At 44.4% G+C, this 14,628-nt stretch overlaps 1 protein-coding gene across 1 annotated transcript; it reads left to right on the forward strand.

The window, feature by feature from the left end:
* Positions 1 to 366: 366 nt before the first annotated feature.
* MRPL51 (mitochondrial ribosomal protein L51) lies at positions 367 to 5,148 on the forward strand. Its single transcript, XM_063128993.1, has 3 exons — positions 367 to 539; positions 1,641 to 1,748; positions 3,579 to 5,148. The coding sequence occupies exons 1-3, from the start codon at positions 449 to 451 to the stop codon at positions 3,773 to 3,775; spliced, it is 396 nt and encodes a 131-aa protein (XP_062985063.1). The 5' UTR covers positions 367 to 448; the 3' UTR covers positions 3,776 to 5,148.
* Positions 5,149 to 14,628: the final 9,480 nt, after the last annotated feature.

Genomic DNA, 14,628 nt, shown 5'->3' on the forward strand with positions numbered 1-14,628 from the left:
TGCTGAAATTCCCTTTTCTATGCAACTGTTAAAGATACAGGAGCCCTGCCCTCCTTTTCATAGGGTCACCCTAAATTAGAGCATGAATGTCTGTCTTTGCTGCTACCTTTTCCTTCTGGATGGACATACTGCAGCCCAATTGCAACTACGCTAAAATCCTGAATTTCTCCATTGATTTCGGCGCTCACTTAGGCCCTACATTAAAATTTAAAATTAAACACCCAGCTTCTGACATGAATCCGGAATTCCCTTATTTAGTTCACTTACTTTTTATACCTGTAGATTCTACACGTTTTCTATATCTACGGTGATTTCCTTCCTTCCTCTTAACCCCGCCCCCCTTCCCCACAGAATAACCCACGGCATTCTGGGAAGGTTCTAAGATGGCCGCTTCCTGAGAGCTAGGTGCTTGTCTGAGGGGAAAGCGCTTCGGCAACTCGAGAGCTCGATGGCGGCCGCAGCGCTATTGTTGACCGCCGCGCGGGGCTTACTCGGCCGCAGTTTTTTCGCTCCCAAAGGTCGTCGGCTGGCCAGTTCGGGTGAGTCAATGGCGGATAATTGGACAGAGCAGCGGAGAAATGCCTCGGGGGCTGTCGCTTGTTGATGACGTCACTAAGGTCGCCTTGACCTAATTGATTCCTTCTGATTCTTTCTGGAAAGTCTCTGGGTGTTTTTGCCTCATCTTTTATCTTCGTTAACTTATTTGCTTGGGGGAAAGTCCTGCTAATTCTAGAAGTTTTTTCTAGATAATTGTTTACCTAGATTATTATTATTGTTATTGTTATTACCTAGAAACAGTTTGTAGCTAGCTTCAATCCCTGTTTTGTACGTTTCTTCTTCTTCTTCTTATTATTATTATTATTATTTATTGCATTTTTATACCGCCCAGTAGCTGAAGCTCCCTGGGTGCTTCACAAAAACTAAAACAATTCAAAGTATAAAACAAACCGTATAGAAACATGATAAAAATACATATTAAAGCGGATATTAAAGCATTTTTACCCTACTCTTTAGCCGAAAAAGTTGTCAGAATGGCCCTCAATAGGAAGGAAGTCAGTCCCTGCCATAGGCTGTAAATCTAAAAGTGCACATGCACTGGCTTCCGGTGTTGTTGGCCATGGTATCCTTCTGGGTAGTTTGGCAGGGGTGGGACCAGGTGCCACCGTTCAGTGACAGAGGGACGGTTCTAGAAAGTGGCTCTGGAGGATTCTTGTTTGAGGTGTATGTAAATGAATGCATGCTTCTCAATTTAAAACAATTATTTAATGGCAGCATGCTTTCAAAATCCAAACCAGTGAATACAGACTATTATTTATATAATGGTAGTTGTTTCCCAAATGTCGTGCAAAAGTCTTTATTGTATTTCATCTTGAAACAGCTCTGAGATCGATCACTAGTTATTCTCTTGCAAATGGCAATTTGAAGTTTAGGGTTAAGGGTTAGGGCTAGGCTGTACAATGGAATCTGTAGCAAAGCATGGCCTTGAGCTCAGGTCTCCCATATCTACATCTAACTGGGTTTCAGATAAGAACTTCTTTTGGAAATATGCAATGTGAAAACTCCAACTATGAGCACCCAAGGAAAGCCTTCTAAAGAAGAGACGCATCTGATATTCTGCTAACTGATTTTTCCTTTTCCAGGAGTCCCTCACTCATTCCATGTGAGGGAGCCCCCCCGCCCCAAAGAGGTTGATCGCTGGACAGAGAAACGAGCACTATTTGGGGTCTATGACAACATTGGAATTCTGGGTAAATATCTGGAAGACTTTTATCTGTTGAGTGATAATTTCCCCACCCCCAAGTGGACAGGGATAGCTTGGCCACAGTGGTATAGATATTAGTAACCTCAAGACTGGATTATTGCAATGCACTCTATGTGGGGGCTGCCCTTAAGGCTGTTCCAGAAGCTGGAGCTGATGCAGAATGCCTCCTTCCAGCATATAACTCCTTTGCAGAGGAAATTACACTGGCTGCCTATTGGCTACCAGACCAGGTTTAAGGTTTTGGTACTATTGTACAAAGACCTAAATAACTTGGGACCAGGATACCTAAGAGAGCGTCTTCTTCCTTACCAACCTGCCCGATCACTGAGGTTGTCAGAGGGCATGCTCCTGGTGGTTCCACGTTGACTTGTGGCCTGATTGGAATCCACCAGGAGAAGAGCCTTTAGTGTGGTGGCCCCTTTTCTGTGGAACTCCCTGCCCCTGGAGATCAGGCAGGCGCCAACACTAGGCTGCTTCCAGTGTCTCCTCAAAACAACTCTGTTTCGAGAAGCCTTCCTCAACTGACTAGCCACTGTTTTTCTGGTTCCTTTGTTTTTAAATTGAACAATTTTAATTTGCTTTTTTAATATTTCTTTTTACTGTTTACACCTATGTTCACTGCTCTAGAAACTTTTTTAGATATTGAGTGGTATGGAAATATTGTAAATAAATAAATAAACTTCAGATTTAAGCCCTTGCTCACCAATGTGGGCATTCTTTCATTGATAGCAATGGAATAATACTAGGATATGGAATTACAATGAGAGCTAAGGATCCAGAACTATGCATATCAGATTCTTAATGATGACTTGGAGTCAGTTTGCAGGGAGCAGTGCTACTCACTTCTGCTTTTAATCGCCAACCTACGATGGTCAGGTTAGGAGCTAAAAACAACCCAATGGTTAATCCTACAAATAATGTGTGACCCTGGTCTCTTGAGTTAAACTTCAGCAAACTAGATTTGGGGGTTTGGGGTTGGGTTGTGACCATGTGAAATAGAAAAGCTCTTAACCAGTGTTAGTGTTCCTCCTGCTGCTTTGCTAGTTGCTATTGTTGGTCGTAATGTTATTATTTAACATTAATAGAATGCCTACAATTCTCTGTTCCTCCCCCCCCCTAATTTTTGTGCCACAGAAAAGCCAACAAAGCCAACAGTCGCTTTAGTAAAGGTTGCACGCACACACTCTCCCTCTCACTTCCTTCAGTCTTCTGTGTTTCATTGCTTGCTCGCCTATTCCCCCTCCTCTGTCTAATTTCCCCTTCCCTTCCTTTTGTTTCTCATTGCTCATACATTTTTCTTCTCCTTCCCCTTATTCTTAGACTTCTTGTTATGACCTCTCTCACCTCTGCCTCCCTATTTTATTTACCTGAGACTGCCTCTCACATTTCTTCTGCTAGTACAGTGTGGTTAAGTGGTATATTTTTCCTCTGTTTGGCTGACCCTACAAACCTCATTTCCAATTATTCTAGCAGGACGTTAAAGGAAACTTAAGAAACACATTTCCCCCTTGCTTGGAAGATGGAGGGAAAACTGACATGGAAGATCTACTTTCTAATTCAGGGGAGGGGGTATGTTTTGGCTTTTGATAACAGGTAGTAAGGGAAAGCCACCATTATCTGTTCAAAGATACTCTTATTGTTATTTTGGTACTCTAAGGGGGAGGCTGCCTTGGGAGATAAGGACAAGTGTGTGAGTGAGGAAGGTGGACATTGGCTGGCTACTAAACCTAGTCACCATTTGTACACCAAAGTGATGGACTCAAAGATCAACTTCCTTTTCTGTCCTTTGCATCTCTTTCTCTCTCTTTTTTTTTAGGGGACTTTTTGGTCCACCCCAGGGAACTGATTGTAGGTCCCAAATGGTTACGTGGCTGGCGGGGGAATGAGCTGCAAAGGTGCATCCGCAAAAAGAAAATGGTGGGTGACCGAATGTTTTTTGAGGATTACCACAACTTGAACAAGAGGATTAAATATTTGTACAAGCATTTTAACCGAACTGGGAAGCATCGCTAAGAGTATCTCCTTGAGAACTAACATCTGTCCTCAAGAACATCGTGTATTTGTGGAGAATATTCATGCAGAGACTGATGCCTATGTGAAATTGTTCAAATGGTCTTGTGTTTTATGAATATGTTTTCCATTTTATATCTTTACTTCATATCTGCCAATGAATTCCTGTGCAATGCACTGAAATTCCTTTCCTGGTGGTCTCCTTCAGCTTAATAGCCTGAAGTTGCTGAACTTCCTTCAGTTTCAACCATGTTTGTGTATATGCATACACAATAGTTGCTATATGCTGTCTTCCATAACTATAGCCACTCCCAGCATTCCCCCCCCCCATACATCAGTATTTCTCATGTATTTCAGACTGAAAATTGATTAGCAGTTCAAGAATAAGATGATTTTGTTATGAATATTTGCTAAGGCGGTCAATAACATAGGTACAAAAAATGTTAATTCCAGCTTTTTTCACTGCTTCCTTGTTTTGTCTGATCATCTGAGTTCTCCACATATGGATTGACTTATAGAGAGTAGAGTCAAGTCAGCTATGTGTAATAGGATGAAGATACTGGGACCAGCATGAATAAGCACAAATCTGTTCAGATACCAAATTTGACTTTTCTTCCCTCCCCCGTGAGCTGAATTCATGTTTTAAAATGCTGTTAGAATTCTTGCTCTGAGCAAAGACACTAGAATAACGGGGAGAAAGGAGTGAGATAAAGAAAAAAAGTCACACCGGTTTTAGTAGATGCTTCTCCGAAGTACATTGCTTTTCTTTACTTTATTCAGCAAGCAATTTAGTAGTATACTCCGGAGCAAGCAATACTGTAATCAGAGGTGGGTAACTTCTGGTGGACTGTAACTCCCATCTTCCCTTTCCATTGGCTGTGTTGGCCAAGGCTGATGGGAGTTATAGGCTGAAACTATAGTGCCTATTGGGACAAAATTATGTTGGAAAGCATGAGAACACAGGCAAAAAAGTTATACCCGAGCACAGCCATGGACTGACACACACCACCCCATCCTAAAGGAGTGTGTGGGAGAAGATAATGAGCATTCTGGTAGCCAAGTGTGGCACAGCAGCTAGGGCACAAGAAGGCATAACAGCAGAAACATGGGTGATGTTATTAAGATGTGTTGCAACGAGCTATATTATCTTATTCCTACATGAGCGTATATGCAAGAACATGAAGAAAACAAGGGAAATGGTGCTGGGGGCTATATTGTGATAGCACAAAGGGCAGAGCACCGCAAACAACAAATGCCCAACAGACAGTAACAGTGCCGCTGTTAAGATGGGAGTTGCTGTATGCTCTGTATTTACATTCCCACTAGGTATGCTAATACATGACTTGATACAAACACAGACCTAGAACTGCATCTCAGCCTGTTGTCATGGTCCTTTGGCTTGTGTGGGGTGGGGGGGGGTTATGCTTGTATCTGTTAGCTGCAGCCTTTGCTTAGGGCTTACACTAGGGAAATGCTTGGGAACGTGAGATGTACATGTGGGCCTGTGCATATTTGAATAAGACGGGCTGCTAGGGCTGGCCTGCTTTGTGTATACGGAGTGCTTGCCACTGTTGGTGAAGGGTCGGGAGGTTACCCTTGGGGTGGGAGGCCTAGGTGTTGTCCTGCTGCTTGGTAGTACACATCAGTGAAAAGGGTGTTAGTGCAAGCCTTGGCAACACTTACCTAATGGATTGCTACATAGGTTCAGAAACTGTGCCCTTGCCTTTGGCCTACCTTGAAATTTTCTTTTGATGACTGTGCCTCCTTCTTCCCCAGGAATCTTCTACTGCAAAATAGATTCCAATGTCCTTGTTTCTTATAATTTTTACTGTGGGCTATTTGCAGTGTTCAAACATGCCTGCTAATTCCTGGAGTAGCACATCTAGCCACTGAGCCATGGCAGGGCTCTCGACGCCCTTCGGGGTTGGGTTGATGTTTCCCTCTTCCTGCAATTCTTGGACCATAATCTGAGGGATGTGGAAGAAGTTGGGTATTTCAGCCAGGACATTGCTACTTGTTTGATGCTTTTGTTGCCAAAGTACCTCTTAACTACCAGATCACCCTGAGAGAGGCTATTTAGTATCCAGCCAGAGTGACCGAGAAGCCCACAAGCAAAGGAAATGGCTGTTACTTTCACACCCTATTTGACTCAAAGAGTACTTTTCAATGGAACCTTCTCAAACTGGGGAGAGGCAACAAGTGGGGTACTGCAGGACTCAGGGCTCTTCAACATTTTTATTAATGATTTGGACGAGGAGGTGCAGGGAACGCTTATCAAATTTGCAGATGACACAAAATTGGGTGGGATAGCTAATACCCTGGAAGACAGAAGTGATCTTGATAGGCTGGAGTGCTGGGCTGAAAACCACAGAATGAAATTTAATAGGGATAAATGCCAAGTTCTACATCTAGGAAATTGAAACCAAACACAGAGTTACAAGATGGGGGATACTTGGCTCAGCAATACTACCAACGAGAAGGATCTTGGAATTGTTGTAGATCACAAGCTGAATATGAGCCAACAGTGGGATATGGCTGCAAGAAAGGCAAATGCTATTTTGGGCTGCATTAATAGAAGTATAGTTTCCAAATCACGTGAGGTACTGGTTCATCTCTATTCGGCCCTGGTTAGGCCTCATCTAGAGTATTGCGTTCAGTTCTGGGCTCCACAATTCAAGAAGGATGCAGACAAGCTGGAGCGTGTCCAGAGGAGAGCAACCAGGATGATCAGGGGCCTGGAAACAAAGCCCTATGAAGAGAGACTGAAAGAACTGGGCATGTTTAACCTGGAGAAGAGAAGATTGAGGGGAGAGATGATAGCTCTCTTCAAATCTCTTCTCGATCCTCCCAGAGTGCAGGACATGGAATAACGGGCTCAAGTTAAAGGAAGCCAGATTCCAGCTGGACATCAGGAAAATCGTCCTGACTGTTAGAGCAGTATGACAATGGAACCAGTTACCTAGGGAGGTTGTGGGCTCTCCCACACTGGAGGCCTTCAAGAGGCAGCTGGACAACCATCTGTCAGGGATGCTTTAGGGTGGATTCCTGCATTGAGCAGGGGGTTGGACTCGATGGCCTTGTAGGCCCCTTCCAACTCTGCTATTCTATGACTCCTGGCTATTAGTGTTCAGAGGTAGTTGCTGTTGTAGGATCAAGATTGGTCTGCAATTCCAAAATGCATAAGGGGGAGGGGTGCTTTGCTGCTGACTCTTCCTTCACAGGAGAGAGGCAGGGCTTTCGCTTCTTTCCTGCCATACCCAGGAAAGACTTATTTTAGAATAAATCACGTTGCCTGCTCTGGAAAGTTACTTTTGGGTAACAGTTTCTTGAGGGATGACTATGTTCATTTGTTGCACAGAAAACGATGAGTCTTATGGCAGCTTAAAGTTTTAACAGATGTATGCATGCATAATCAGCTGTTGCAGACCAGAATTCACTTCATCAGATGCCTCAGGCCTTAAAGGTGCCACAGGCTTTCAAGTACATTTTCTTAGGACTGTAGACTTAGAAGCTGGTTGGGGGATGATCTTGCAGAGAGGTGCACGTGGGCTGGCCCAACGGTTCCCACCAGTGGTTTAGCTTGGATTTGAAAGTCAATGATAGATGAGAAGTTGGGCCCTGAAGAGCTGCAGCTCACTGGCTAGTTAATAGTTGGAGAAGAAGAGGGGAGGCTTTTGCCAGAATTCTGTCTAGGCTGATAATAAGATAGTACTGAGCAGATGCAACTTTGACAGCCAGGAGCAAATGGTGGTGGTTGGAGAGACATCATTCCCACCAGCTCTGTGTGGTGAGGGTGCCCTCTTCATTGGCTTTGCCCACCACCACTACTTTCTATAAAGAGGCCTATAGATGGGTATGGATTTTGAGTTGTCGGCATGCAACAGCCATCTGCAAGGAATGTTTTAGTGTTGAGCTGAGGGAAGGTCTCCTGGCGGCAGAGGCAAGGACAGCCATGTGAGCAGGAGTCAGTCTGCTCACCATTGTGGTGGACAACAGTATATATCTCCCTCAACTTACCCTGCAGGGCAGAGATTGGCTTTCCTCTAGCCCAGTCTTCCCCAGCCTGCAGAAGTCTGCTCTTCTGCCCACACACCTGTTGCAAGATAGCGTTTGACCTGTTATATGCTATGAAAGGGAGAGAAGTCTTGCTGTAGGAATATTATCTCTGCTGGGGTAGGAGAAGAGTTTTTCTTCATTAATTGCCCCTCTCCCCCACCCACAAGAATGTTAGGGTAGTTTTCTATTGAAACGGAGTGATACAGTGGATTCACCCTTTTGAACCTACGTTCCGGAACAAACTTCTTACGCTAGGTTTAAGGATGAGTTTCTTTACTTTTCAGATTAGCAGCATTTGAACAATTTGTATTCCTTGCATACACACAGTTCTAAGTTATGTTGTTTTCCTCTGCAAAGAGTCCTTTTTTCCTCCTTTCCTTTGGAAAAGACTTTTTTGAATACCTTCAGGATGAACTTGCTTGAGGTCTTCGCTCTTGCAGCCACCGAATGACAAGATAACCAGCTTTGCAAAAAAAACCCTCCACCTCCTATTCACTTCCGCCCACACCTTTGTCTGGGACGCTCCCCTATTTAAACGGTTAACAGGCTGACACTGAATGGTTCAGCATTTCTTGTGCCTTAATTTTAAACACCTGCTTTTAGATTGTTACAATCTTTTGCCTATTTTATTTTTCTTTAGTGAATTTATTCTTCGTAAAATTACACATTTCAATATATACAATACAAATACCAACAAAGAATACCAATGTACATCGGAAGCAGCATGCCTATGTACACCAGTTGCTGGGGAACATGGGCGGGACAGTACTACTGCACGCATGCCTTACTTGTGGGTTTCCCATGGGCAGCTCGTTGGCCACTGTGAACAGAATGCTGGTCTAAATGATCCCTTGGTCTGATCCAGCACAGTTTTTCCTACGGTGGGAACAGTTGGGCCAGCCCACAGGCACCTCTCTGGGTTTTATGCCCTGTAAAGGGATGTGTGGTGAAGCACTCACCCTGCAGAGTAGGATTGGGGGAGTGATGTCATGAGGCGCTCTCCAGTGAAATGCCTGTGGCTATTTCTTGAATAGTGGGGTGCCTGGGAGATTGAGAACTGAGTTGAATTAACAATATCCCATTCTGCAGGAAATGCTGGGAAAATAGCAATAGATGTGGGAACTGGTAATCTTGTTTTTAGTTCCTGCCGCCCAATAATCCCTTGTGCTCCCCTGCCTTCTCTAGCCCCCCAAGATGCTTTCTAGCACCCCTTTTTTTTTCTAGACAGCTGGGTGTGGTTCAAATTGAAGTGATGAATGGCAGCCAACTATCATTTTTATTTTCTAAACATCCCTCCAGGGGCCACATGGGGACTAGTGGCATTCTTTGAAATAAGGATGGCATTGGAGACTGGTGCTTCAGTTTGCATCACACCAGCCTCCACCTTCCCAAGTTTTTTTCTCTTTTAAATCAGGAAGTGCAGGGAGCCTGGCAGGTGTGTCAATGGTGCCATGGGCATCAACTTGGAGACCTCAGAATTTAGGCATTTGTAATTTTATAGCCCGGTGGAGCTTAATTAAGACAACTGCAAAGGCTTTAATCCAATGGTGTGTTCCACCAGTGGAACAAAAACCACTGGTAGAACAGATTTCCAATTCCCCCAGCCTCCCCTCAGGTGCCAGAAAATCTGCTCCGGAGGGTTGGGGACTCTCTCAAGCTAATTTGGGGGTCTAGGGGTGGAGAAGAAAAGGACAGGGAGGCAGGGCTCTACTTGTGCAATGTTGGATTCAAATCTATTTCTATATTTGATGCAGCATATCTATGTCACACTGGTAATACCTCACAAGCTAAAACTCTTCCAAAGGGGAGAAATGTACAAGAAAACTGACTGCAATACAAAAGGTATTAGACGCTTTAGAACTCTAAATACCAGGCTGAAACATCTCTCAATTATTCTTCTGGATTACTCTTTCCAACTCTGCTGCTGGATTTATAAATTCAGTTTAACCCTAAGGGATGAGGACACTTTAGTCTTCCTACCTCTTATTTAATATTCAGCCCTCGTTTTGTTTTTGTTGTTTATTTGTTCAGTCGTTTCCGACTCTTCGTGACTTCATGGACCAGCCCACGCCAGAGCTTTCTGTCAGCCGTCGCCACCCCTAGCTCCCCCAAGGTCAAGTCTGTCACCTCCAGAATATCATCCCTCCATCTTGCCCTTGGTCGGCCCCTCTTCCTTTTGCCTTCCACTTTCCCTAGCATCAGCATCTTCTCCAGGGTGTCCTGTCTTCTCATTATGTGGCCAAAGTACTTCAGTTTTGCCTTTACTACCATTCCCTCAAGTGAGCAGTCTGGCTTTATTTCCTGGAGTATGGACTGGTTTAATCTTCTTGCAGTCCACGGCACTCTCAGAATTTTCCTCCAACACCACAGTTCAAAAGCATCTATCTTCCTTCGCTCAGCCTTCCTTATGGTCCAGCTCTCGCAGCCATAGGTTACTACGGGGAATACCATTGCTTTAACTATGCGGACCTTTGTTGTCAGTGTGGTGTCTCTGCTCTTAACTATTTTATCAAGATTTGTCATTGCTCTCCTCCCAAGAAGTAAACGTCTTCTGATTTCCTGGCTGCAGTCAGCATCTGCAGTAATCTTTGCACCCAGAAATACAAAGTCTGTCACTGCCTCCACGTTTTCTCCCTCTATTTGCCAGTTATCAATCAAGCTGGTTGCCATAATCTTGGGTTTTTTGAGGTTTAACTGCAACCCGGCTTTTGCACTTTCTTCTTTCACCTTTGTCATAAGGCTCCTCAGCTCCTCCTCGCTTTCAGCCATCAAAGTGGTGTCATCTGCATATCTGAGATTGTTAATGTTTCTTCCTGCGATTTTAACTCCAGCCTTGGATTCGTCAAGCCCAGCACGTCGCATGTACATTGATGGTGCTATATAAATAAATAATAATAATAATAATAATGATGTGTTCTGCATACAAGTTGAATAGGTAAGGTGAGAGTATACAGCCCTGCCGTACTCCTTTCCCAATCTTAAACCAGTCCGTTGTTCCGTGGTCTGTTCTTACCGTTGCTACTTGTTCGTTATACAGATTCCTCAGGAGGCAGACAAGATGACTTGGTATCCCCATACCACCAAGAACTTGACACAGTTTGTTATGATCCACACTGTCAAAGGCTTTAGAATAGTCAATAAAACAGAAATAGATGTTTTTCTGGAACTCCCTGGCTTTCTCCATTATCCAGCGGATATTGGCAATTTGGTCTCTAGTTCCTCTGCCTTTTCTAAACCCAGCTTGTACATCTGGCAATTCTCGCTCCATGAATTGCTGGAGTCTCCCTTGCAGGATCTTGAGCATTACCTTGCTGGCATGTGAAATAAGTGCCACTGTCCGATAGTTGGAACATTCTTTAGTGTTTCCCTTTTTTGGTATGGGGATATAAGTTGATTTTTTCCAGTCTGATGGCCATTCTTGTATTTTCCAAATTTGCTGGCATATGGCATGCATCACCTTGACAGCATCATCTTGCAATATTTTAAACAGTTCAGCTGGGATACCGTTGTCTCCTGCTGCCTTGTTATTAGCAATGCTTCTTAAGGCCCATTCGACCTCACTCTTCAGGATGTCTGGCTCTAACTCACTGACCACACCGTCTGAGCTATCCCCGATATTATTATCCTTCCTATACAGATCTTCCGTATATTCTTGCCACCTTTTCTTGATCTCTTCTGTTTCTGTTAGGTTCTTGCCATCTTTGTTTTTGATCATACCCATTTTTGCCTGGAATTTACCTCCGATGTTTCTAATTTTCTGGAAGAGGTCTCTTGTCCTTCCTATTCTATTGTCTTCTTCCACTTCTGCACATTGCTTGTTTAAAAATAATTCCTTATCTCTTCTGGCTAACCTCTGGAATTTTGCATTTAATTGGGCATATCTCCCCCTATCACTGTTGCCTTTTGCTTTCCTTCTTTCTTGGGCTACTTCCAGTGTCTCAGCAGACAGCCATCTTGCCTTCTTGGTTTTCTTTTTCTTTGGGATGTTTTTTGTTGCCACCTCTTGGACAATGTTGCGAACTTCTGTCCATAGTTCTTCCGGGACCCTATCTACTAAATCTAGTCCCTTAAATCTGTTCTTCACTTCCACTGCATATTCATTAGGAATATTAGTGATATTCAGCCCTCACACCACTCTTATGACTATGAAGACCTTTCATGGTTGTTTTATTCCTGGTAAAGGCAAGAAAATAACCTAACCCCCACTCATAGGCACATTGTCACCTTCTGGTTATTGGCCATTTTGGAGATGATATTACACACTCCCTGGACAAGAGGATATATTTTTTTAAGTATTTAAATGAATCATACCTTGACCTTCAACAGGTCCCCAGGGCAGCTTACAAAAAAATAAAATTACAGTAAAATGAATATATTAGAACAGCAGAATATAAAAGTTTCTATAAAAACAAGATGTCGGAGTGTGACAACAAATTCCTAGGATTCTGTGACCTCAAATCTCAAGGGCATACAGAGGGGAAGGAGGCTGCGGAACTGCCCCTCTGCGGCACAGGACAGGACAGAGTGCTTGAAGCACCGGGGATCTTTCAGTGAACTTTGTGGGGTTTGAAGGAGGAACCCAGCAAAGGCCATTGGTTCCGATTTTGGTGAGGCTATGAATCCATTCTGGGGGTCAGGCAGAACTCTAAAGGATTATCCAAGGTGCCAAACCCCAAATGGGTACAGTACCTTGGCTGTAGAGTTCTGCTGAAACCTAGAGTGGATTCACATCGGATCCACCAGCCTTCAGTGGTATACAGTAATCCCCCGCCCCACCTCCAGGTTGCAGTTCACCCGACCAGTAAGAAGAGGAGGGAGGAGCGAGGATGTATCACAGAGATAAAATTTGCAACTCAGCTCATTGTCTGGATAACTTCCAGGTTTAAATTGGAAGCCCCCCCCCTTTCCCCCTTTCTCTCCTGGGGCTAATGTGAGAGCTAACTGAATCAAAGGCGAAATCCAGGATTTTGGCTTAACTATAATTGGACAGCAGTGCAATTGCGCTGAAAGGAAAGGTCGCAACGAAGATCGCAGCTCCTGCGCTTTCTAACTGAAGACTCACTCCAGTGCACGTATACGAACAATTATCTCCATAATGAGAGTTGGGGGAGCTGTGGCTCGAAGACACTGCCTTGCGACAGCCCTGCGATGTAGTTCTCTGTTGATATTGCAGCTGAGGCTGGTTTGGATTCTCCAACCCAAAATCCCCCACTACAACAGATCTTGTTAAATTCTTTCCCAGACCTGTTCCAGCCTAAATCCAGTGCTCTGTTGCGTGCAGTAGTCTTCAGCTCCATTGACTTGTCTGTGGGCTCGCTGCGCTTTAGCATGTTTTAAACTTTATTTTCTTCGAATGCGAAATAAGACCTGAATTAAAATCCATAAGACCACCTTTTTGATACTTCTTTTTGTATCTGGGTGTTGTGCTGGATGAAATCCTAGATTTCTCATTGATTTCGATAGGCTTCTCAGGATCGCGGGGAGTCTAACAGAAGTGTGAACTGAGATCTGTGACTGAGTGCCATCCTAATTGTTGTACGTGCCATCCTAATCATCAGTCTTGGACCGAGTGCCATCCTAATCATCAGGCTTTGACCGGGTGCCATCCTAATCATTATGTGCCATCCTAACCGTCAGTCTTTGACCAAGTGCCATCCTAATCGATATGTGCCATCCTAATTGTCAGTCTTTGACCAAGTGCCATCCTAATCGTTATGTGCCGTCCTTATCGTCTATGTGCCATCCTAACCGGCAGTCTTGGACAGAGTGCCATCCTAATCGTTATGTGCCGTCTTTATCGTCTATGTGCCATCCTAACCATCAGTCTTGGACCGAGTGCCATCCTAATCGTTATGTGCCATCCTAACCGTCAGTCTTGGACAGAGTGCCATCCTAATCGTTATGTGCTGTCCTTATCGTCTATGTGCCATCCTAACCATCAGTCTTGGACCGAGTGCCATCCTAATCGTTATGTGCCATCCTTATCGTCTATGTGCCATCCTAACCATCAGTCTTGGACCGAGTGTCATCCTAATCGTTATGTGCCGTCCTTATCGTCTATGTGCCATCCTAACCGTCAGTCTTGGACCGAGTGCCATCCTAACCGTTATGTGCCGTCCTTATCGTCTATGTGCCATCCTAACCATCAGTCTTGGACCGAGTGCCATCCTAATCGTTATGTGCCGTCCTTATCGTCTATGTGCCATCCTAACCATCAGTCTTGGACCGAGTGCCATCCTAATCGTTATGTGCCATCCTAACCGTCAGTCTTGGACAGAGTGCCATCCTAACCGTTATGTGCCGTCCTTATCGTCTATGTGCCATCCTAACCGTCAGTCTTGGACAGAGTGCCATCCTAATCGTTATGTGCCGTCTTTATCGTCTATGTGCCATCCTAACCATCAGTCTTGGACCGAGTGCCATCCTAATCGTTATGTGCCATCCTAACCGTCAGTCTTGGACAGAGTGCCATCCTAATCGTTATGTGCTGTCCTTATCGTCTATGTGCCATCCTAACCATCAGTCTTGGACCGAGTGCCATCCTAATCGTTATGTGCCGTCCTTATCGTCTATGTGCCATCCTAACCATCAGTCTTGGACCGAGTGCCATCCTAATCGTTATGTGCCGTCCTTATCGTCTATGTGCCATCCTAACCGTCAGTCTTGGACCGAGTGCCATCCTAACCGTTATGTGCCGTCCTTATCGTCTATGTGCCATCCTAACCGTCAGTCTTGGACCGAGTGCCATCCTAATCGTTATGTGCCATCCTAACCGTCAGTCTTGGACAGAGTGCCATCCT

This window comes from Elgaria multicarinata, chromosome 6 (assembly GCF_023053635.1).
Source record: "Elgaria multicarinata webbii isolate HBS135686 ecotype San Diego chromosome 6, rElgMul1.1.pri, whole genome shotgun sequence".
Taxonomy (NCBI): Eukaryota; Metazoa; Chordata; class Lepidosauria; order Squamata; family Anguidae; genus Elgaria; species Elgaria multicarinata.

Coding starts and splice junctions, on each gene's coding strand:
- MRPL51 (XM_063128993.1), top strand. CDS start 449: ATGGCGGCCGCAGCGCTATTGTTGACCGCCGCGCGGGGCTTACTCGGC. Junction 540..1,640: donor TCGTCGGCTGGCCAGTTCGG/GTGAGTCAATGG, acceptor TTCCTTTTCCAG/GAGTCCCTCACTCATTCCAT. Junction 1,749..3,578: donor TGACAACATTGGAATTCTGG/GTAAATATCTGG, acceptor CTTTTTTTTTAG/GGGACTTTTTGGTCCACCCC.